Source organism: Dermacentor variabilis, chromosome 2 (genome assembly GCF_050947875.1).
Source record: "Dermacentor variabilis isolate Ectoservices chromosome 2, ASM5094787v1, whole genome shotgun sequence".
Lineage (NCBI taxonomy): Eukaryota > Metazoa > Arthropoda > Arachnida > Ixodida > Ixodidae > Dermacentor > Dermacentor variabilis.
In genome coordinates, this window is record NC_134569.1 from 219,846,440 (window position 1) to 219,872,379 (window position 25,940).

The 25,940-nt window shown below is 46.5% G+C and overlaps 1 protein-coding gene across 2 annotated transcripts in view; it reads left to right on the forward strand.

The window, feature by feature from the left end:
- The window catches only part of LOC142571185 (endothelin-converting enzyme 1-like), a 61,669-nt gene extending 38,414 nt beyond the window's left edge, over nucleotides 1–23,255 (forward strand). Inside the window, exons 4-7 of one of the 2 annotated variants that reach the window (XM_075679457.1) lie at nucleotides 830–1,140; nucleotides 5,194–5,433; nucleotides 13,557–13,847; nucleotides 22,523–23,255. In XM_075679457.1, coding sequence (XP_075535572.1) covers nucleotides 830–1,140; nucleotides 5,194–5,433; nucleotides 13,557–13,847; nucleotides 22,523–22,636 — 956 coding nt within the window. In that variant the 3' untranslated portion in view covers nucleotides 22,637–23,255. The remainder of the gene's footprint in view (nucleotides 1–829; nucleotides 1,141–5,193; nucleotides 5,434–13,556; nucleotides 13,848–22,522) is intronic. The other variant, XM_075679458.1, reaches the window with a different exon arrangement.
- The last annotated feature ends 2,685 nt before the right edge of the window (nucleotides 23,256–25,940 follow it).

The following is a 25,940-nucleotide window of genomic DNA, read 5'->3' on the forward strand; positions in this document are numbered from 1 at the left end:
GGCTCGATTTTTCGTTAGGCCCAAGCACATGAACTAAAAGACAGTGAAGACAGATATAGCATTGGGCAAGTTACGTGCTATATTGATTGGAAACAAGGAAATATTGGGCAAATGGAAATGAAAGTGAGCGAGAACTTAACGCCGCACGATGGAACAGAACCCGCATCTTGCGCTTACATCAATTAGGCTCTACTACACCAGCCATCCTACCCATGTTCTCGGATGGGTTGCGTTATGTGTATAAGTTTGTGTAATATTAAATCTAAGAGTGTTAGCACTAGCATGTTAGTGCTCGAATGTTTTTCCCAAAATATATGCTAATAATAAGGTGTGTTGGCACGTAGCAGAACCTGTGAATATAGGAATACTTGCTGTATCAGTTGAAAATCAGTTTTCTGACTGCGGATAGCTGTATCTCTGAATTCGACTAAGCATACTTTTTTTCTTTTGAATATCCAAGTGCGATAACTTAGAGGCATGACCATTATTCGCAATTTCTGAACTTATGTTGGCCCTTACCGCAGGCACTGCCGGACTGGAGCACGCGTGCGTCTGTCTGATGCGGATGCGTGCTCCCCACCCCCTCTGTGTCCCAGACAACAAGCTACGAAGCGCCCATTCAATTTTCGCTCACGGAATTTTAACACATACGTTCTCTGGATTTGTAATGACCCTTGCTCTAAGGGCGCACCTTACTGCGTACTTTACTTTATCTTAAAGGAATAAGCTACTTCTACAATGACTATCCTTTCTATGCTGGTCCGTTGGGACCGTATACAACCTGTCCTCTGGATACTCAAAAAATCAGGTTCGTGTTTATTTATCACAGGCACGCTGGTGACTGTGCAAACGGGGCGCTGCATGGAGGTGCTTATAGATGTGATGGGCGTCGTGCCCTTCTGGCCGGAGATCCACAATCGGATCGTACTGCAGACACGCGACATGGCTGACTCGCTGTTGTATAGCGTTTCCACGGCGATCCAGCATAGCATCAGTGACAGCGAGTGGATGGACGCCGGGAGCAAAGAAGTGGCCCTCAACCAGCTAACCAAGATCAAGGTGGTGCTGGGAATGGCCCGGGAGGCGGAAACCGAGAGGATTCTTACCATGCTCTACGCCGACGTCCCCGCCGTTACGTCTGTACGTGTGCGCAGTAAGGCATCGCTCCCGCTAGTGTTGAATAACCATTTCATTGTAACACATCCCTCGCAAAGCATTGCGACAATCCTTCTAGTTCGAGTGTTCATGCATGAGTGCTGCACCAGTTATGCGTCCTAGGTATAAAATATGCTGGTCGAGTATCGACAACCTTCACGACTCAGCTACAATGCACAATATACAGCTGTGTCACAGCTCGCGCAAAACACCACTTTGCTCAGTCCTTTAGTCATCATTTTTTTCAGTTACGCTATCTTTCCCATATTTGTTCTTAGCTACTGTTTTACTTCCATTTGCCTATCATCTATGCAGCATTATCGTATCCATATGCACAATATTCCACATTTACTGCCTGATGTTTCTTGCTTTACACTTTTAGTTATAAGAGAGCTAACTCCCCTGCAAAATAATTTCGTTATGGCTATGAGTTTTGGTGTTGCCTGCTCCCTTCTCATGTCCTTTGCTCTACAGGTACAGATATGCCAGTAGTTTTGTTGAAATCTGGCTTAAGATATGTGTATTAAGATTTACGTATACCAAGCGCTAAAGTGGACTGCTTGTCTCGTCACGTTTTCGGACGATTGAATTGAACTGACGCCGTTCCCAGAAAAAAAAATGCATGCAAGCCATCAACGATGATGCTTAATGTAAGCGAATAGATCTCACGAACGAACGAATGAACAAACCAAAGGACGATAGAAAGAGAAACCCAGCAACATAGGGATTGAGCGAGCGACAGAGCGGACGAACGAAGGAACGAGCGTTTTCTTTACCGAGTGCGATCACCGACCACCGCAGATAACCCAATTATAAAGACGGCCGGAAGAACGAATGACAGCTATTCACTTTTAAAAAGCACATGAGCATTCCAATATGCGCGTGGAGGAGTTGAAAGATTAGCTGCACCTCTCTTCCCATTTCCCCGTATCAATGAATGGCACAACTCTCTCCTCAATTTCCACTACGGCCTTGCTGCACTGCCACAATTTAGATCTGCTGGATTGTTAAGCCACACCAAAGCTTCGCTGATCTTATTTACAATATGTCAGGTGCTATCCCGCTCGGCTACCCGCAGGTGACCATTGCGTTCTGATGGCTATAACACTCCGACAGAATCCCTCAACTGCAATAAATGTCTAAGTTATTGGAGAACATTCATACACGCGCTTTAAGCTTGCGCTGCTGAGCTCGAGGGCGCGGGATCAAATCTATGACGCGGCGGCCGGAATTCGATGCGACAACACGTGTGTACAATGCTGTGGGTGCATGGTAAGAATCCGAAGTGATAGAAGTTTTTCCGTAATCCTCCGCTACGGCATGCCTTACAGTCTCAGCACTTAGACCACAGAACATAATTTTAAATTCAATATATTTTATTCAACTGACGTTACAGTCAATTGAGCGGAGCATGATGGTGCCACCGTTTTGCTTCTTCGCTTTTGCAGTAAAACGAATTCTGCGTCGTTGGAGAACATATAGCCTTCCATGTGCAAGGGGCTCATGCGCTTCGATAGAGTGAGACCACGACAGCGGAAGTGCTGTCGAGCTCTGTTATTGCGATAGCAATCATAAAGACATTCCGGGCTCATTTCTGCCGTGGGCATCGCCGTGAGTTTCCATGTAGAGTCAAACGCAGTAAAATCGTCCCCGTGCACCGTATGCTGTATGCGTGAGTGAAAGCCTGCAAGGGTGAGGCGGCGATCGAGGCTCAAACTCGCGTGCGCGAGGGAGGAAAGTGGTGAGGAACAGCGCCGTCTTCCGCCGCGCCAGCCCCTCCTCCCCCGGGGAGAGAGAGGCAGGGGGGGGGGTTTAGAGAGGGGGTTCGTGTTCTAGTTCGAGAGGCCAGGTTGGCCGCGCGCGCTCGCCCGGGCCTCCGTATTTTGAAAGCCACCCGCGACGGAAACGCAGTCCGCCGTGTGCTGTGTTTCAGCGGCTTAGTTCGCATTGATACGAGAGGCAGCGTGAAAGTCAACTGGCTCTCTGGTGCTGTGCCGCTTCCTCACCCCAGCGTTTTAACAGCAAGTTGCCGCGAACATCGAAGGAGATGTGTTCATGTTTGCGTGTGCGCCCATGACACTATGCTTGGTAATTTAGTTTGTGCGCCTATGTCTGTCATGTTTATATGGCCGGAAAAATTCCTATTCTTAGTTTATATAGCTGTCCACTAATTTGCCATCGCGATCGATGCTCCGCATTCGGGAGAAACTTCGTCATTTAGCACGCATTCCGCGTCCCTTCACAACTATTGGCGCGAGGCTGAGGATAGATACTCGCTTACGATGCAGTAGGCGCGGGGGGTTCATTTCGCTAATACGTTAACGTGGTCATTGTATCTGCGCCACATAGATTGACCAAAGAGGGGCAGGATTGCGAAACAAGCGTACTCGCTTCTAAAAATGTGCATGTCGATTATAAAGAAATTGCGAAAGAACAATTACAATGCGGATGTACATCTTGGCTTTGTGACTTACGTTTGCGACAATATGCTTGCTTCTGCTTCGCTTTGGTTCCACTGACACACACACACACACACCACACACACACATATATATATATATATATATATATATATATATATATATATATATATATATATATATATATATATATATATATATATATATATATATATAGACGTGCGTACACACACACACAACAACGGAAGCTTTAGCTGTGAGCCTCGAAGGCAGGCAAGTTTTCGAAGGCACGTTTTCAAGCGCATCTCCTGCCGTTGTAAACAGTGACTAGAAAATTTCTCCAATAAAATCAGTGATGTCTCTGTTCTGTAATTAATTTATGTTTAATTCACTGGTAGGAAAATTGCATAGAAAAGAACAACCTTGTGCGGGCATGGCCTGGCCTGTCGAGTAGATATAAAAAAGCAAAATAAAACAAATACAACAGCAGCACGTTCAGAATATAGAGAAACTGAAAGAAATTAGGAAAACAGATGTCTAACCAATCATTTATATATCGCGACCCATTGTAGCAGCTTAGTGGCTATGCTGTTAGACTGGTAAGCAAGAGGTCGCGGGATGGAATGCCGGCCATGGCGGTCGCATTTCGATGGGGGCGAGAACACCCGTGTACTTAAATTTAGGTGCACCTTCAAGGGGCCCGAAACCACCCCTCGGGCTTGGTGAAATAACATAGTCCGCGGATAGCGTACGCTGTTGTGAACATCTCAGCCAAATTCTGCTGTCGTACGCGGTCCGTGGAGCTTGCAAGCGGAACGCGAAGTCACCTTTTTCTCCAGCGCTCTCGGTTCTGAAACCCCATGCTCCTCCTCTTTTCTGCGTGCTTTATTTCCTCATAAAGCACACTTTGGTCGCCGCGCTCGGCTACACTGCGGCCGCCATGAGGTGCCGCCACGAGTCCAGTGGCTATGCGCACTGTGGCTCTCTGAGGACAGCCGCATTTGGCTTACGTTTAGCGCGGCATAGGCACCAAATCGGAAATTTGAACTGCACGCCACGGTGACGTTTCCGCCGTAGCCTTCGCAGTGGAAGGCATTGGAGGAGGAAGGGGAGTACAGCTGAGACCGTCTTTGGTTGCCGATAACTCAGCTTCTGCTGAACGCATTGAAGTACTTTTTGCGTCAACGTGGTTCGGAAATAGCCTATCTTCACTTCAGATGCATTTCTCCACTTCGAGAAAAAGCGGTTCAGGGCCCCTTTAACGAACCCCAGGCAGACAAAATTTCAGGAGTCCTCCACTTCGGCGTGACTTATAACGACATCGTTGTCTTGGCATGTAAAACCCCATAACTTAAATATTTTATATATCGCGAAACAACAAATGCGCCATAGAAGTTTCAAAATGTTACATTTGATAAGAAATGACAAAACATTTTTTGTAACTGACTAATGAGCAAGAATGTTTAATGTATCACGGGCGTCCAACGTGTGATACTGATTGGGCTGTTCTTTTGCGTCTGGCTATCGTTGACGTTCGTCTTTTTAGCTACGCACTTTCTATGTCACTATAATGGTGTTAGCTGACACGACTTCGAAATGCAACTTTATGTGCGCGCAGGACTTCCTCACCTCGTGGAGGAAAACTCTGGAAGCTATGCGGCCGCACCTGATTCTCCCCGATGGCTACGCGGACGTCTATTGCCTCAACCCGCTCTGGCACGGTGTACGCTTCAGCGCCGACACGGACACGCTGCTCATATCCGTGCACGACATGTTTATGCCGTACTTCCACCACTCGGCGCCTAGGGCCGTCAACTACGCCGGCCTGGGAGCACTCATCGCCCGAGGATTAATGCAGGTGCGAAAAGGGGCAAGTAAAATTCATGCCTACAGGTGCAGTTTCCTAACGCGCTCATGCATTTCTGGTACGTTCATACAGTAGCTTTCAAGCACTCTAGAGTATTCTGACAGCCTGCTTTACAATCGCTTCATAGAAATCCAGCGCTCCGAAAGGAGTCTGTCACTTTTTTAGAGCGCCGCGCTCCAGCTAGAAGCGCTCTGATGCGCAATCATCGTCAGCGTTGGAGCACTACCCTGACAAGGCCAAGTATGGGCCACGTGGCAGCTGCGCTTGGCGAGGCGGCAGGTCCACACTATGTTTTTGAGCCACATTTCTATACAACAGAAGAGGAGCTGACGGACTTCGCTTCTGGAGTGCGACTGGTCTTGAGCGCGGCTGGAAGTTAACCTCGGGCGTGCTGTGTGATGCTCCAACCTAGAGTGTAGTCCACAATCCGAGTGGGAGCACCATAGGCACATGCCGAATCTACCATTAGCGTATACATACCTTCAGCTACGTGGAAGCTTTGGCAACTTTGTTCCTTCAAATAAGGAACAAATACGCATGTGTGTAGAAGACATTACAAATCTTTCTCGTGGTATGCAGCGCACCCCAGTTGGTCTGCGGTTTGTACACCATAATTGCTCTGCCCTTCTTTCACACTTAGATTTTTCGAACGAGATGCAGCGTACCATAAATGTGAGCATAAGGGGGCATTAGCAATCAGCATAAGTCAGTAACTTCTGAAATTTGTAATAAACTTCAAGCAGAGGTAACATCTGCCTTGGTCTTGTAATCGTTTGGTGCTCTATATTCAAGGTAGGGAAAATGCGTTACTGTGCATTCAGGACATGGTACTGTATTCTGAAGAAGCTGCGGTAACGAACAACACAGGGAAACCCATTCTCAGTAGCAGGTAAAGGTAAAACCAGATTTCTAACGTAGGAAACTATAGTATGTAGTGTAATGATATTGCTACGTGTTTTAGAGGGCTTTGCAGGCGTTTTGGTGAGGCAGCTAAAATTGAAGTATACTACCACGGCCAGCGCAAAAACTACCTGGTTTTCCTTCTTTCCAAGCGCTTCCTCTATTTTCATCGAGTTCGACGAGCTTTAACATCTCCGCTCTCTCAGACAAAGCACCTCGAGCGAGTCATTCCGCTTGCCTTCTGGTAAAGGGCTTCAACCGGGCAACATGCGACACTTCGTCTTCGATGAGCATCGACCACTTGAAGTGACACTATTTTGTTGTTCACCTCACTGGGACTATCAAGGACAAGAAACGGTCCGGTATAGTTTTTAGCAGCTTTTGCAACAGACCATGTTTGCGTGCTGGAGCCCACAATAGCACGGAGTCGCCGGGTAAATAACTAACGTGTCTGCGTTGAATGTGATAGCTTGCTTTGTAATCGTCTTGTGAGACTAGCGTACACAAACAAGCCGGCGGGCCTCTTCTGCTCTACGCAGTTTCCGCGATGGAGAACAGTCGTCATGAATTGTAAAAGAAATCCGATTGTCCCGCGTATAACGGGGCCGGTGAGCACGAGAGGCGGATAGAGCTGTAGCCAGTGGTTCTTTGTTTCGAGTTGTTGGAATCATAGGTTAAGAACAGCAATACCTCAGCGAAGCTGGTGTGATGCGAAGTGACGTACATGAACAGCATGTTGATCAGTTTTCGTCAAACATTTGCTTTCAGCGTGATAAGCTGCTCAGCGCGTCAAGTTTGAGGCATACAAAGTGAGTAGTTTTTCTGCAGCACTGGCTATGGAATGGCGAGCACGGTCTAGGGCATAAAGTGAGAAAGCTGGTGGGTGGTGGTGGGCGCGAGTGCTGCCGTCTCGCACGAACGGGTCAGGTAGTCAGCGCGCATGATTATCTATCGGTTGTCTTCTGAAGGACGTGAGAATTGCTCCACGATGTCTACGCTAACTTCTCCAACAGGGTTAATGGAAGGCTTCACTCGCTGTGGGTGACGGACTGGAGCTCAGGTGGCTCGCTCGTGCCTCTGGCGCTGAATACAATTGGTCACATAAATCAGTCGCTTTGCGTATGTGAAGCCAGTAATATCGTTCTTTGGTGTGATGAAGTGTTTGCGTGGTTATCAGGCAAAACGAGGCAGCGTTGTTGTGCGTGCCACCTGTACTCAAGTGGAACAGGTCTATAAGTCGGAGGATGTATTTTACTCTATCCCTCACAAGGCCCTGTTTACTGCCGTCCGAGAGTGCATAGAAAAAAAACGAATCCATTTCGTTTCAGAACAATGCCGGAATTTCCATTGACGATTTTTTAACCCTTTTAGAGTTTTACTTGCAATCGACTTTTATATTATTGGACCAGTAGTTTTTTCTGCAGAAAGCCGGCATTTGTATGGGATACTGTGTGGCGCCAGTACTGTGTAATATTTTTGTCTCCCAAATGGACAAAGGTTTACATCAGGTGTTACCGGCTAGGCACGTTTTTAAAGCTTTTATATACGTGGATGATTTTTTGATATTTTTTTGTAAGGATGGAAGTTTGAACTTCGAATAGAATGTGCATGATATTTTATTCATATTCCGACAACATGGAAATGGCTTGCAATTCACCATTGAAGTGCCTGAGGGGAACCACCTACAGTTTCTAGATATAAATATTGAGTTTTGTGCGGATCGCGTTTGTTGGGCATATGCACCTCGTGCAAAGAAAGGGCTTCTGCCATACGACTCTGCGCATTTGAAATTAATAAAACGGCGGATAGCTTCACTTTGCCTGAAATCCGCCCTCGGAAAATCGTGCTCTTACAAGATGCAGCTTAGCTTCCAGACCCAATTGGCCAGGCTGTCTTCAGCTAGATTCCCTGACTCGATTGTGATGGCAGTCGCTGAAAGCCTGCTACAAAAAATGAAGAGTGCGGCTGTGAGAGCTGGGGAAGATCCCCGTCGAGATGAGGTGCTGAGGCCTGTGGTGGTGCCCTATGTACACAAGATGGCCCACAATTTAAAGAATGTTGCTAGCAGGCATGGGGTGCCGCTTGTGTTTTCAGCCCCCCAAAAGCTAGGAAGCCTTTGTTCTCGTATCGAAAAAATACGAGACGATAAAAATGTATGCGGCACCAAGCATGCGCGACCGTTTATGAAGTGCACCTAAGGCGTCGTGCACGAAATCTCCCTCTCATGCGGCCGCTCCTACATAGGGCAAACTGGGCGCTGCGTTAACGACCGAATTAGGCAACATGAAAGAAATGTAGAGCAAGATAAAGAAGAGTCAAACATTCCCAAGCACTATAAGTCCTGCCCGTCACGCTCTTGTGAGCCATGTTTTGCAGGGGCGCGAATTCTGGCAAAAAGTAAAGATCAAAAAGCTCGGGAAGTAATTGAAGCTTTCTTTATCGGAAAGAAAGGAAGCATGTGCTTCAGCGACCCGTCACTATCTTTATATATGGCTGAAAAGAAATATTTAAGCAGTTCGCTTCCATATCAATCTTGATGTGATTGTGGTCCTTTCGTCTAAGACGGGTATATAAGTGTGTGGGGTGCCTCTGAATAAAAGAAGTTGTAAGTGGCACTCTGTCCCATCTCCTTTCTTGTGTCGTGTGTGTTCTCGCGCCTAGCACCCAAGATGAATATAGAGAGCGGTCGGTTAGAAAGCGGGAAGGACGTGGCCAGTGACTTATGCCGAAAAGAAGGGTGGCGGTTGCGAAATTGCGCGATGTGGCCCGTAATACCGCAGCTGCAGTACACAGGAATAGGTCCAGACCCACGCGGCCGTTCGACGTAATGACTCATGTCAGAAGGGACTGGATAGAAGTTTCGATCTTCATGGCACCGCGTAACATGTCGGCGGTTGTTGAGAAAAGGAAGTGGAGCGCAAACGCCTTCCACCGTTTGAGGGCCGCTGCAGGTATCCGAGGTCGGATCGCACAGCAGAAGACAATCGGCGTCTGCCAAGTTAACCGATAGGAGCGACGGGGATAGGGTTGGAGCTTTTCTTTCTTTAACACATGCGCTCATAAAGTCACCGCGGCCATGGAACATTTGCAGACACCGAAGCAATGTTTCCTCTGCAATCTCCCGTAAGTTCGACGAAAGATGGTCAGTCGAGATTGCGTTTGCACTAGGCACTGTCGCAACGCTAGGTCAACGGCCTAATGTTAACACGACAGCCTTAAGGGCCCCGTGTCGCAGCGTATCTGGCTTCGGCATCCTGCGTCCAGCGTCGGCTGTCGTCTCGGCAAAGATCATTTCAAACCACGCATACCAAACCACGCAGGCCCTCCATGTAGCGCAAGCAAGTTCATAAAATAATTGAATTTCTCAAGGTAAAATACGCCAAAAAATTATAAAGTAAAACTTGGGCACAACAGTCAGACATGATAGCGTTCGATTTTAATTTGAATATACGAGAAAACTTAATTCTGTTACGCGGAAAATCAAAACACAAATAACTTTTCTAGCGTTTCTAGCTTTCATAAAGCGGCTATGGCCTCCGAGATGTGCACATACCGGCGCGCGCAAATCTCAAAGGGCATAAAGCAGCAGATCCGGTTTGTTGCAACACCTGCCGCTCGACTCCGCCGAATCGCGGCCCACGCAAGAGGCCGCGTTTCTACCAGGGAGCTCACCTTCGTGCATAGCTTTCGCCGCCAGCGTTCCCGGGTAAACATTACGGTTACATAAGCTGTAGTTGCCGTAATACGTGATAACCAGTCGGGAACAATTGAATGCTATGGCGTTACGCCCTCAAAGGTGAAACTTAAACGTCCTCCAATATTCGGTGTGTTCTCAAGTGTACTGGTTAGAATGTTTGGAACTGTCATAGTCTGCGTGAGGCATTGCACTTGGTCATATATTAATGTGCGGAGGAGTCAAATTAATCAGGAGGGACTTCAAAGCCACGTAACCAGCCTTCGCTAGCCAGCTCTACGCGATAGCATCCCTACGGTTTTCATAAATCTCTGGGCTGCCTAGTGAACCCAACATGCGGCCTTGAGCTCCGTAGACTCAGATGACGGTGCTTCTTTTCTGGCAGGTATTGCTAGACAGGCACTTGTTCGAGTGGTTTGCCAAACGCCGTGCGCACATTTTGACCCGATACGCTCGCTTAAATTCGGACGTTCATTGCAACTTCTCGATACATTTATCGCCTGCGCAAGAACGTGCGTCATGCTGCAGCCGCACGACGCTGTCGCACCCCTTGTGTATTCGCAACAACGTGCGCCCAACGCAGCTATTGTCACGTGTGGCGCCGACTTGTCCTGCCGTAAATTTTATCCCGCAAAGCCCCTCTTAGTTCTTCCCGTGCTCGCTGAAACAATGTAACGATTCCTTTCGCTTCCTTCAATTTTTTTTTTTTTTTGCTAATCAACCATTGCAGGCCTACCGGTCTCGGTGATAACGCGGGTGGAGGCCACTCGTACAAATACTCAAGCGCGAAAAGGCACCGCATTAGAACGGCGTCGTTAGATTATCTTGGCCACGATTCCGCATCTGACCTGAGTAAGAATAGCATTGGCTCTCACATCTCCCATTCCAATAGCGTCGATTCTCATCCCGTGGAGGGACCGAATGTACCCTGATATGTCAGTATTTATGCCAGTACTGAAACACACCTTGAAAAAAGAATCGATGTCGTTTACAAAGCGCACTGGATCGGCGCTCTTATAAAAGGTTTATTGGTCGCTTGTCCTTTCTAACAGATAGGCTTCGATTCAGTTCATCACGTTTGAGTACCTCTTTAAGCACTATACAATACTGCAGCCCGCAGTATTATGAAAGGAAGTAATTTCTTCAGCCAGGAAATATTTGTTAAACTGCGGATACAGGTGCAAGAAAGTAGATTATTGTAAGTCGATGTAGTAATTATCACACATTTTTACCTGATTATTATATATGTAACATTAAGTGTAGCTACAGCTCTACAAAACCATACGCAAAACTAGCTCGGCCACGAGCTTCACACAGTGGAGCTTGGATGATCTGACTGAAAGTTTAACGTCACTATCTAACCAAGCCGCAGATACATTGAGACATCCCGAAAAATTCAGGAGCCGTTCCACCCTGTGGAGGTGGGGTACCAGCGAAGCTGGTATGGTGGTATAAATTATGTTCGTATAGAGTTTTCTTGCTGTGTAATTATACATGCAGTTATGTATATGTCATTTAAGCGAATACAAAAAAATATCAGGCGCGCACTACTTCACACACTTCGTCATACTTACACAGGGCTACTGCCGAACGACATTTATGACGACGCCCTAAAGACGCAGGTGTTGTCGACGCCACTGCGACTGAGCGCCGTTTATACGCAGGTGGCCGCTGAACCAACCCTCGACGCTAGCGACGATATGCGCTGAACGGGGGTTTCTATAGATGAAGCGCCAAAAGCGACTGCACACAGGAAGAAATACAGACAGGACAAGACAATAAGACCGGAGAATCTTCCTGTGTGCCGTCACGTTTGCGCTTCATCTATTGAAAGCTATGCACCAACTAGCCCCACAACGTGTTTTACTGCTGAACGGGGGCGCACTCCAAAGGCGTGCACGAAAGAAAACACGCTTGTTTGCAATTAGCGATTGAGCATACTTCCCAGTTAATTACCTGAATAAAACATGGAAGCGCTAGAGTATTATTCTAGCGGACAAACACGCGGCTGTCAGTTTCCCTCCCGCAGAAGCCAATGTATTGACGGCAGGCGAGAATTCCGAAATATTTACAACTTCACTTTGAGCTAAGTAATTAGGAAAAGTAAATCAAACTCAGCGTAGTGTTAGAGTAGTCTTAGCGGCTAATTGAGAGAATTTGTTTCGGGATAGTCTGGATAAAAGAAGAGTTACAGCCGTTTTCTGTGACAATACTCCCTCTGTAGATGGCAATGTATTTGGCAGCAGACTGCAATTTTGTAACATTTACTACTTCGCTGTCAGATAATTGCGAAAAGCAAATTAAACCGCATAATAATAGATTCGTCTTAGCGGCAAATTTCAGCATCATTTTTTCCGAGATAGCTACATTACATTGAGAGCTACAGAGCATTGGCGAGAAAGTTGGCTTTGCGGCAAGACGTTTTCTGTTCGCCGCCACGAATTTTCCGGGAGATCGCCATGGAAAGTTTCGCTCTGAATTCAGACAGCGCAGGCTTTTCATTTTTACTATTTGAATCATTACTGAATTCATTTTGGAGAAGCAATCACTGATTCGTATAGTTTAGCAACGATCGCACGCCGTAATTTTCAAACCTCTGTTAACGAGCCGTAAAACAAATATTTCTTCCAGAACAGTCGAAAAAATATTTCATTTGACTTTGTATTAGGTGATTGTCAGTGTAGGGCTTACAAACTGTTCCTCATGTAGTGCACTTTTTTGTTTTGATCCTTTAGCGTGTCATCACAAATCTTAGCTATGCGCAGCAAGCACTGTCCGCATTCAAACCCAGTCACCTAATGCTAATTTGTAGGTGCATAATTGCTATGAATTGTCAAGGTTCATGCATGACAACATAGTCGTTGATGGATCGCCAGAAGTTCTAGTGAAAAATACATTACTATACGTGGATACTGCAGCTGTTCATGTCCCGATACTTTGAATCCACAGTTGTCCGCCGGTGTTTTTGTTGTTGTTAAGGATGGAAAAGCATCAAATAGCCCATCGAACGAAGAAGCCAGCGGTGTCTGTAACAGCGAACGAACGATCGCTAACTTCCCATTGGCTGCGACGCCAGCGCCACGAGCTCGCGAAGCGCGCTCGTGCTGCTATGTACCGTTCGTACCGCTACGGAGCTCTCGTACGAGCCCTCGTACCGTAGCGCTCGTGCCGCGATGGGGTGTGACGCATCGTCGACGGCCGCAACCCGGGCAGTAGCGAAGCGTGGCCGTCCATGTCAGTGCACCGCAGGCGAAGTAGGGAGCCGAGGAACGCAGCATAACGAGCGAAGAAACAGGCAACGAAATCTTACTATCGTCAACTCCCCCAATACACGGTGGGCGGAAGGAGCATTAACGCAAACATTACTCGCAGCGCAGAACTCGAAAGACCGCTCAGCGGCGTTGGACAGTAACGGTTTCACATTGAGAAGTCATGAGAAGTGCTTAGGTGTCGTCCGTTTTTTTGTTTTCACTTTGCTAATTAAAGGTAATCTCATTATCGTTATCACTGCAAACCGCAGATCTTCGACCCATACGGGCCGGAAGGGGCACTGGACAAGTGGTCCGCTCAGTCTCGGAAGGCGTACGCGCACGTGCACAGCTGCCTGAACTCCACGTACGGCAGGAGCTGGTTGGCGCATATGCGGAGACGCCAGTTCGGCGACACGGCGCCCATACGCTCACTGTACCGAGCGTTCCGGCCCTCGCAAACCAAGGGGCGGCAGCTGAGCAGTCTGCGGGAATTCGACCCGCAGCAAACGTTTTTCATCGCATTCTGTCACGCCCACTGCGTCAATGATCCCAAGGACCAGGTGCGGCATTACCTTTTTCCCATACACATATTCATGCACCACGGTTGTCAAGCAAACATTGCAGTAACTAATGTTAAATAAGGCGCTTTATTTACGGAAATGCCAATAATAAGAGCCACATGATTTCTGTATTTATGGCATTAAGGACAGATGCAGAAATAGCTTTGTAGAATCGCGACTTTACCAGGAATTCCTAGGGGAAATAGCCCGTCAAAAAACGACGCAATATTCTTTCGCTTGCGCTCCAAATGAGGGTCAAGTAATCCACAAAAGCCAAGACGGGCTCACTATTTCATCTTCTGTAACGAAATTGGTTAAATTACATTCAATAAAGCGTGATAAAATATAAAGTAGATATCCAGAGCAATTTATGTTTTCTTTTTACGAGATAAATAGCTTCTCTCTAAGCAAAACTCGATTACGTGGGGCTCCCAAAATAAAACAAGGGCACCAACAATATCTCGCTATGGACAGGCCTAGCCGTAAACTCTTATAATACAGAATTTTAGTGCGTCCGGTATTACGACAAGCGCGGCCAGTTTGGCGGATGAGCGGGGGCGTAAACGTGAGCGGCAAGATTCGTGGCGCCAGCTGGTGGTGCAAACCTCAACCACATAAACACAGAGCCAATTACTATACTCTGCTTTGCTGCTGGTGTAAATTTTCGACAGCAGGTAATGGTGTTCGCAATTACGCCGCTGCGAAAATTTGCACCAGCAGCAAAGTAGAATACAGTAGGTTACTGCAATTTTAGCTCTGTGTTTGTGTGGTTAAGCTCTACGCCACCAGGCGGCTGCACCGCTCACCTTTATGCCACGGCCATCCGGTAATCCGCCCATACCACCCCGTTTACCGGAATAGCGGATACGCTAAAAGTATCTATTGGCTAAATATTCCTAGTACCTCAACTGCGATACATTATACCGGCAGCTCTGCAACATCAAAGTCTATGGACAGTCAAGACAGGATGGCGCAAGGCAAGCAGAATAAGTCAAGAAAATGCACAATTACAGGGAAGTTGAAGGGTCTGTCGAATTCAATAAGACGCTCATATACGGATGCGGGAACCTTATAAACCATGTAGGTAAAATTTGGGTTTTTTTTTCAATTAGGAGCGACGTAATCGTCGGTTGAAATTGCGCTGTAGCTCCGCCCCCCTTTGAGCGAGCGAGCGGAGCGGAAACCGGAAAGCGCGGTGTTGTGACGTCAACTCTGCTTCGTTCCTTCGCAGCGTCCGCGACCGTGCCTGACCGCGCTTGTTTCTGCGTGCGTGCCATCGTAATCTGCTTCGATCGACCCTGCATTCCTTTGTTGGTGCGTCTGCGTGTATGTAGAGTGGTAGTCAACGTGCGTGGTAGTCAACGTGAGTGGTAATTAACGTGAGTGGTAGTCAACGTGAGTGGTAGTCAACAGATGAAGGTCACTACACGTACTGCATGAACCGGGAAGCTTTTCACGCGTTTAAACCGTCTTTGTAGGTTGGCGACAGCTTTGGACAGCGCACAAATGCCGACGATCGCATCCCCGCTTACGTTCCACGAGGAGGCATGGAGGAACACAACACTACAGTTGTTTGACCGGAAACGAGCTCACTAGATCGGCGAAAGGTCGGCGAGATCACTAGATCGCTTTGCAAAAAACATACTCACCAAAGAGCATTTCCAACACGAGGAGATCCCAAGACTTTGCTTTCGTTCGCGTCGAAAGCACTGCTCGCACCAGCATCGTTTGGTTCTTCGAGAGGCCAGCTCTTCGCAATCGGCTCGTACATGTAGGGAGTAACGCCGAACTCCTCAGAAAAACACAGTCTCTCTTAATTTTCCATTACCGTCTCAGAAAAACAGCACCAAACTACCTGGCACCGCGCTTCATGTGTAGCGGCAGCGGTCGGCAGCGGCAGAGTTGACGTCACGAGGCGCACCGACCAATCACAGGCGGAAACGAGACGCGCGAGCTGAGCGTGTCCGCTGCTGCACTTTTCGTCGAAATAAAATATATTTGCGCTTTCTTTCGCTCAATTTCGATACGATATTCGAATTCGGAGGGTCGAAAACCATTATGTACAGATGTTCACTCATTTTTTTCTGGAAAACCTTTCAGCTTCCCTTTAAACAAGCCGTTCCTTTGTGCAATTCATTTTTGTGTGCCTTCGGTACGATTAGACCATCAAATAGAGACTGCAAGAAGCGATGTTATCCACTACTAGAATGGACGTCGCCAGCCTAACTAATTGCGCCGGGATTGGAGGAACTTACGGGAAGAGTGTAGATTTCGTCACCCTAAACAATAAATATGAATCCAGTGTGTGGCAGTAGATGCAAGGATGCATTAGCAATCTGCTTACAGATTACATTGCACGCTTTACCAAGTCGCGGATAAGCGGCAACAATTATAATGAACCTGAACCTGCAAGGTGCAGGTTTAGGAATAGGCAGAAGGCAAAGGTAATGTTCGATAGTGCCGGACGACAGTGTTCTTCATTTGTAGTCGGCCTACTGATGTTGAGATAAAGCAAGTTTATCCAGGGAAAATTGTCAAAAATGTCCCGGACGCATAACTTGAATTTTGGCAATGCCGTCCCCCGCGAGAGCGAAATGATAATAGTTGGAGGAGAGGAGGAGACGCCAAGGAGAAATTCGTTAAAATATTCGTGGTAACTTGATTACAGTCAATGAACTATTGTGAGCAATTGTTCGAAACCAATCGTAAGTAAAAAAAAAAAATATTGGTGGTTTGTGTTATAAGACCGCGACCTGATTGAGAGGCCCGCTGTAGTAGGGTGCTCCGGTATAATTTTTACCTCCCCGGATTCTTTAAGATACACCAACTGCACGGTAGACGGGCGTTCTTGGATTTCTCCCTCACAGAAATCCGGGATTCGATCCCGCAACCTTGCGCCGCCCGGCAGCGCAGTGCCATAGCCGCTAAAGCGCCACAGCGATTTCCTAAATTTTGTCGCCTGCAGTTATGTTCCCGTCTGAACATGCTGTAGTGGCACACCCGATACATGTAATGAAAGAAGAAAGAGTACAAAATTAGCCGAACAGTGGGAGACCTGATGGATTTTCTTTTTTTTTTCGGTAGCTTTCGGCAGCGCCTTATGTGGACGGGAATTATATCCCTTTCACGGAGCTTCCTCCACCATACGAATTACCACATATTAGGTCTGACAACGAACTTATACTCCACAGATGTGTAAATAACGAGTCGAATATGATTCTTCTGCAGAGCGGCGTGCTGATTTCCATTTAAATTTCGTACAAAGGAATTATTTTGACTGAAGTTTAGCTGGTTGGCACATTTTTATGCATTACTTGCAAGGTCCGTCCAATATAAAAACGCGAACTGGGTTTCATTTGCGGTCCGTTCAATAAAGATGTGTCGGTTCCACTGCGACGGATAGGCGGCGCCATCTGCTACAACTACGGTGAACATCGTCTTCTCGCTGTAGCCGTGACCGTGCCGTACTGTACTGTACAACCAATAAAATGCAGCCCTGTTCTATCGCAAATCTTATTATCTGGACACTGGTACTTTGCTATTTGCTATAACGTGCTTCGAAATAAGCACTTCAGCCAGATACTTACGGCAGTCAGCGAGGGGCGTTAATGGGCTGACTATTCCGTCCTTGCACCCCTTCAACTCTTTCTGCACCACAGTGTATGCAGTCCATCGGTGCTCCTCCACTTCTGTTCAGCACCCGCCGTGGTTGTTTAGCGGATATGGTGGTCTTCTAAGCACGAGGTTGCGGGATTAAATCCCAGCTACAGCGGCCGCATTTCTATGGGGCGAAATGAGACAACACCCGTGTACTTAGATTTAGCTGCACGTTGAAAAACGCTATGTGGTCAAAATTTCCGGTCCAAATTATCATGTGGCCCAAATATGTGCCTTTGGGATTTTACTTGATCGGGTATACGGCTGCGCAAAGCCAGGAAATGTGTCCCACGTCTTCTGTGCCACCTCCTCATCTCGAGCAGACGACTCTGTGACGGAGCGTCATCCGTATTGGTCGGCTCTTTCTTTGTTTTATAAACGCCCGTTCGATTGCCATGTCTTACGTGAGTGCGGCTCCGGCTCGCTTGCAAATCAGCACTCCTCTGCCTCTTCTGAGGCCGTTTGGAAAAAAAAGGGGGAGGGGGAAGGGGCTTGTTTACAGGTGTGTGCCTATTTCTCAACATTTAGCCTTCTGTTCTCTTAGCTCCAGCTTGAAATACTCAAGGTGCTGCCATATGGGTGCAATATGCCTAGAATGAAGATGGACAGTTATCGGAGCAAGGTGATGGCTACCATGTGTCGTTGCCGATGTAGCCTTCGTGTCCAGGAATCCCTTAAACTTTTTCTTGATTGGACGGTCTATGATGCATAATGAAATGCATGCTATGAAGTATCATTACTTTCTTATATGTGTACGCATTTTGTACTATGGAGCGGACAGCACGGATACCAATTTTAGTGTCTACGTCCTCTAGAGCAATGTAATACATCACGGAAGTAGTTTCAGCTCTACAGTTAAAGAAGCAGATGGGGAAACCTGAAAATATTATGGTCTTAGAATGGATGTGCCCATAGGGAGACACTGTGACTTGTATTATGGTTCGAGATCCTGAATGGAGGAAGACATTCGAATAAAAATTCATTGACCATTTAGCTGTATAGGCAAGAGACATACATCAGCATTATTTTTCAGCCCTTTGAGGTCCCATATTCATGATTTTAACCGCATTCAACACATCGCAAGGTGTTGCTCGGGAGCTCACTCGGCACATGTCCTGCCTCTTCGATGAACAGCACGCAACTGAGTATGGTGCGGAGCAGGCCACCATTACTTGCAATATATATATATATATATATATATATATATATATATATATATATATATATATATATATATATATATATATATATATATATATAGAGAGAGAGAGAGAGAGAGAGAGAGAGAGAGAGAGAACAGTGTATAATAGCTGTGCCTTACCAGTACTCACCTACGGGGAAGAAACCAGGAGTACTTACGAAAAGGGTCTTACTTAAATTGAGGACGACGCAACGAGCTATGAAAAGAATTATGGCTGTAACGTTAAGAGATAAGAAAAGAGCAGGCTGGGGGAGGGAACAAATTCGAGTTAATGACATCTCAGTTGAAATCAAGAAAATGAAATTGGTATGGGCAGGACTTGTAATGAGGAGGGAAGATAACCGATGGTCAATAAGGGTTACGGACTGGATTCCAAGGGCAGGGAAGCGTAGCAAGGGCGGCAGAAAGTTAGGTGTGCGGATGAGATTAAGAAGTTTTTAGGGACGACATGGCCACAATTATTACATGATCGGGATAGTTGGAGAAGTATGGGAGAGGCCTTTGCCCTGCAGTGTGTGTAACCAGGCTATGATGATGATGATGACAGAGAGAGACAGTATAATGTAGTTGCGGGTGACGTTCAGCATAGTAAGAATGGTGGGTCTGTCTGGTTTGTGAGGTTAGTGCGCTAATCGCTTTATTGGCTCCGCTAGACTCGATACGCTCCTTTACATGGCCAATAGCTTGGCGTAGCGTTCGAGAAGTTCTGCTTCTGCCTGCCTCGGTAGTGTTGTAATGACTCTCAGGGCCTCGTTGGGCAGCTACTCAAGCTTACTGCACAGTTATTTGGTAATATCGGCTCCTATGCATATGTAGATCACTTTAGATGTCGGGGCTACGCACGGACCATGCGCATGGAAGCCCGTGCATATTTCTGCAACGGCGTGTGCCTGTCTGTTTGGTTATGTGCAACACACGTTCTCATATGCGTTTTCCTAAACCACAATTTCATATTTTCTTTCTCATTAAATAATTAGGCTCTGGTTCCTGTAATTAAGTATAAGGGGCAATTTCTCGCTCCTTGTTGAAGAAACATTGTTAAATTTGAATTAGCAATTGACAGCGGCGCCCTCAGTTCTGTGACTTGAGTATTGCATAGGAGAAGATGACTTATGTGAACAGCAGATATGACCACTACCGCCCACAATGTGAACTTTAGACAGATTCAAGCATATCTGGTGCACCGCTGACTGCTTGCCAGTATATGAGTCTTGGCAGGACGGCCAAGAAAATGGTAAAGCTCGCTCAAACGATGACGGTGCCAAGGCTGCAGCTATTTTTTTTTTTAAAGTGTGGCTGCTTTTCCCATTAATGCTGCGGTCACGTGCACTCGTCTCTAGGAAATATGCAAGCAATCCGCCGAACACGACCTCCACTTGTGCTGCAATCAGCTGGACCAACTCTCCTGCCCCCGGTTTTCTGGCCGGTGCTTGCGACTAAATACTGCATGCCGCGACTTCCTTCGCGTTCCGTCTCGCGCGGCAGCTGGTGCCCCCGTTGAGAGCTAATGTGGAGAAGTTGCGGCCGGAAGCCCGAGCGAGCAAGACGCAGTCTGCGCGATAAACAATGAAACGGTTACCTGTGCGCTCGGACACCTATGGGCCTAGGTTGGTTGGCAATTGACGTCGCTGTAACGGAGACTAGGAAAGGGGCACATGAGATCGATGCGACGTGGATAGAAACCATCTAACAGGTTTAAAGTTATTTCTTTTTTTCAAAAGAATGACAATGCCTTGGGCGGCGGCAAATACACATCTGCAACGCGCGGAGGAGTTTTTTGTTATTAGAATGATAGTGCAAGGCTCTCGTGGTTAGTGTCCCAAAGGGACAAAGCGTATTCTATTTTGGGGGAAGAAAGGGTTTATGGAGTCGTAGATTTATGAGAATCTAAGAGAAACTATTGTGGTGGTGAAAACCAAGCTATTCTGGTCATGACTTCACCCTTTCCCCGAAGAAAATGAAAATTGTACGCTAAAGCAATGTCATTCTAAACGAATCAAGTATTTTACATTAGTGTCATCCTAATATTCGTGAAACCGTGAAGCTCATATCCTCTTTAGTAAAAGAAAAACAGTCAGGAAATTATGAAGACACTTTGTTTTACGTGTAGGAAATTCCCCAGAGATTGTGCATAAATACGCGAACACACACGACTAAAGTCATCGAGAAAGACCTCTTCGTCTAAAAATAATATGAAAGAGATGCGTGTTATGGGACGTTCTTTCAGTTTCTACGGCAACATTGTTATTAAATCCGCCAGCGATTTCCTACCATTAAGCACACCGCCTTTTACTACGATAGTATAGAGTACCAGAACACAACCGTTCAGTTCAGAGGATACCAATACGAGGCATCCACCGTACTGATTTCAGGGGATGAACTGTATCGAGCGTTAGAAAACAATTTCGCGCTTTCTTGTATGTGTCTTTCCAATTGGAGGATTAGAGTTATTCACTCGTTTATGAAAAATTGTGAGCTTTTTTCTCTGCATGCGTATCCGTCACAGGATGTTGCACCTTTTCCAATACAAAAAAAAAATGAGCCAACCCTTGAACTCAAGGTGCTCACGAAAGGCTGCCTCCGTGTAACAAATCATATTTAAATGCTGCAGCACTGAGGCTAATGATGATGGGCAAGCGTAGGGTGTCCTGCATATGTGCACCGCTTATGTTCGTTTATTTGAGACTCGTATCTCTTGTTGAAGCCGATTATGCCGATCAAATCTTCGGTTACATAAAATGTTAAAAGGGATGCGAAAGCATTCGAGTCCCTTTAGAGAAATGTTTCTTTCCACGCGTGCCTAGACCACGCAAGCCATCGCTTACGTCCTACGCGTGCCACGGTAAGGCCGAGTCAAAACGCGCCAAGAGTTTCAAAGCGACCTGACTTGCGCTATGACGCACGCATTAGGCACATCTTTAATCAGCCAGTACCGTGGAGCCTTCGTGGCGTCGGGGAAGCGTGCTCCTCTCCACCCACACCAAAATTTAAGGAATATTATTTTCAAGGCTACTGATTTGACTTGTGTAGAGAAAATTCATCAATAAATTTGACATTAACTATAGCGTTTTTGGTGTGTAGTTTCTTTTTTTACTTTCCGCCGTTGGTCATTTTTGGTAAGATCGCTCGGTGGCGACGCCGCCGACGCCAGATATTCGCGTAATGGGGCACATAACGCGTTCGCAATAAAAGGGCGATAAGGCGAAACGGCGAATTCATAAGCAGACTATCTTTGGCGTTTCATATTAAAAAGGGAAGCTGTCAGTGTGTCTCTTATCGGTGAGTTGTTTATTATTATTTTCACTCATTGACGACAACCTCTGAGAGCGCATGCTGCCGGTTTTGCCTATGTTTTGCTGCCCTCATGAATGGAAACGCAGCTCTATGTTGTCATAGCTCGCACAGTGTCACATTTCATCATCCTCCGGTATAGATTTCTATAGTACTCCGCTCCTACTATGTCGGTTAACTTTTAAAAAATATTTACGGGGTCTTACGTCCTGAAAGAACGATCTGGTTCTGAGGCACGACGTAGTAGGCATCTCCGGAATAGTTCGCACCACCTGGAGTTTTTGAGTATGTACCTAGATCTAATTACAGGGGTATTTAAGCATTCTCCCCACCCCATTGAAATGCGGCCGCCGTAGGCGGGATTTGATCCCGCAACCCCGTGCTCCGCAACTCAGAACCTTAGCCACTAAGCAACCACGGTATGTACTATCTCGGTCGTTCTCGCAGGAAAAAATAGCATCAGCAGGCCGACCAACATACAGCTCCTGCTGCGTGAACGCATTAGTGATGAAGTGTTCTCTCGCAGGCTGCCAGGGATCGGTGCAACGTTCCTCTGCGCAACCTGGTCGACTTCTCGTTTGTCTTCAAGTGCCCGCTCGGTGCGCCAATGAATCCACGTTACAAGTGCAACATATGGTGAAGAGGCATCTGTGGTTTCAGGAGAGCACCTTGTCCCTTCTTTAATTCGGCTCCCTTCATTTCCTCTGCAAGAACGATTGTCTCGATACATTTTCCGCACGGGGATTGGGGACCTGTTGTGCTTGTTTTGTTTATTTTCAGGGGTCAATTTTTACCGTCATCTTTGTGTCATTTGTTTAAGCTCATTGTATGCTTATTGATAATGCGCGTTGCCATAGGAACTGCTCAAATACAGCAGCAATGGCAAGGACGTTGTATCTCCTTCTTACAGAAATGTATTATCTTAATTTTTAATCATTATTTTCGCAGGTAAATTCTCAACGCAATTATTTAAAGACCTGAACCTCTTGCAGATTCAAGTTGTGCAGCAGAAGATAGGTTTTCCTTGCAAGTGATGTGTGTGGCCATTTGGGCATGGTGTAAAATTGTAGTCAGAATGGGGATTGAAATCAAAAGAGTTTACAAAACTTCTTCGTCCTGTGACTGTCGTTGACACTATTTGTTGCTTTCTATGTACATGATATTTACTCGATGAGTAAAAGACATAAATGAAGGCGTGAGCTACGTATTTCTGCTAGAATGACGCTGTTCTTCAAAAGGCTTTGGAATGTCTCGAAAAGTAATGCCGTAATCTATATGTAAGCTCTGCGCGTTCGCTGCCACCTTCGGGGACTTATTTTCTTTACTATAACACACCAGTTACCACCAATAAAAACGCTTTTTTAGGTTTTGATTCGGATGCTGTGATAAATGCCTACATGTTCGCGCGTTCTATCTTGTACGTGCGTGTTCTACAAGGATCCAAAAAACATAGAGGATTAAGGAATGCAAGATTACAGTTATGGTACAATTAGTATTACTTATTCTGTTGTTGTTATTGATAAACAGTAAAAAGCACTCTTAGATATTCTGCTTGCCTAGCCAAAAATTTTATATGGTTAATGATGACTACCAAGATAATTGCCGGCGCCGAAGTATTTTCTATATATCATTGTGAACCTTCGTCGGTTTCTGCAAACGAACATTGCAAAAGTAGGAAATCACGCCTGTCCGCCGAGAGATCAAAACGTAAGATCTTAATGCAAGCACGCAAAAAACGCAGATGCGAATTAAAAAAATGGGCCCTAGATAATTGGGGCGAGCTGTACTGTTGTTTAAGCCGTTTATAACAGACAGATATGCGTTCTCCGTGAATAAAGGCATGCCTATTGCTTAATTGATTTTTGATCTTTTGTAAACACCTTACATGACCCGGCGTTGTTGCTCAGTGGCTATGGTGTTAAGCTGCTGAGCACGAGGTCGCGGGATCGAATCCCGGCCACGGCGGTCGCATGTCGATGGAGGCGAAATGCGAAAACACCCGTGTACTTAGATTTAGGCGCACGTTAAGGAACCCCAGGTGGTCGAAATTTCCGGAGTCCTCCACTACGGCGTGCCTCGTAAACAGAAAGTGGTGTTGGCGCGTAAAACCCCATAATTTAAACACTTTGCATGTCCGTGAAAGCAACGCACTTTTCGACCTCAGCCCTACACCAACGCATTTATCAGCAGTAATATGACGTTGCCAATCGAAAGAGAAACACTACTAGTAGGCTACTTAGCAAGACGTAGCAGAGAAGTGCCAGATAAATCATTTAGACAAGTCAACAAATAAAACTAAACAACAACAAACTAAACTAATCACACGCATCGTTCCCTCGTGTCCGTTTTGAAACGTCTGGCGCGTGCGTCACGTGCCAGTTCCTTTCGGTGTCCCTTCTTTACAACTCGGGCTTTCAGACGATTTATTCGACTACACTGCATTTGGGATGGGCGCATATTTGCTTCAAGATACCACTAAAGCGTGTGAAGGCCTATAACGTTATAGAACAAAAAACAATATACAAAAGCCATATGACGCTTGAGGGGGTTACACCAGTGCAGTCTTGACTTACATGTTATGGGAACAATGACATTGGAGCCATCAGTGGAAGAAGTGGAGGGCAAAGTGACTCGTGAGCGCGAGCGGTAGTTCGAGGCTTGACTGGGCGCTCTCGGGCGCGGCCGGCCACGACTGGGGCCTACTGGCGCGGACTGAGGGACCGCGCGGTGCCCACTTCCTGTCGTCGCGTTGAATACGTCGCTTGGATCGCCGACATGCGTGCTACCATAGAAAGAATACCAATTTTGGAAGCCTGGGCGAATTTAGAAGATATCGCTGCACAGCGCGCAAAACGTGAAGTCGAGGTGAAGACAGGACACGGTGAGCACCGGCTTCACATCGAAGTATATTACACACGGGAGTGGAAACTGAAAACTACAGCACGAAAAAGAGTGCGAGTGCACGTGCGCGGATGAAGGATTCAGGGCGTAACACACCGCGTGTTGTCAGCAGATTTGCTGCACTCTTGGCTAGAGTCGGCAACGGTCAGCTTACTAACGTGTCACTATTTCTGTGGATTACGAAGGCTTTGATTGTCTCTCGTGTTGCTTGATCACTGCACCTGAAAATTACCATAGCCTCTAATAAAACTGGTTCACACCCGAATTAACATCGGTGTAACGCAAGGTGACAACGCTATCCCTTTGAGCGAGCAGTGGAGCTCTAAGCAGAATTGTAATGTACCAACCTGTGTGCCCGATATTATGCCGTTTATAGGATAAAGGGATGTCAGAGACCGCCTGATATCTACAGAGAACGAAGTGCCAAGGCATGTTTAGTAGTGCACTGAGTGAGTCGGCGTTTCCGTTTACTGCTCAGACATTTTGCAAGGTCATGCGGATAGCACTAACCTTATTCTGAGCTGAGAAAAAAAAAGATCCGCACTTTGTGGGCCAGCTACATCTTTCCAACGTAGCAATACCACATTAACATAGGGAATTACCTCTAACGGCATATTTTTTACCGTGTTCTCCTTGGTCAGCCTATGCTCCGCAGTTTTCCATCCTGAGGATGAACGTCTGCGCGGCATTGTGGGATCACAGCATTTTTACAAAGCCGAGTGGACGCACGAAAAAGCATTGTTGTGTTTTTACTAGTTTGGACTGTTCAGAGCTGAAATATGAGAGCTTTCAGGTTACAACAGCAAATACATCAACAATACGTAAGTGTCACGTACACAATCTGAAGATATAGATATTAGATCAAGTTGTCTTTGCGGGAAGTCCAAGCCAAGCCCCTGAGCCCAGTAAGCTTCTTGAGAACATCCACTAGAATCAGCCCTCTAAACTTTTCGTCCGCGCATGTGTCCGCGCATGCGTTTTGTTAGAATAGTTTTTCCTTTTGAAGTTTTGGGTGTGATAAACTTCCCTTGTAAGTCAGCGCT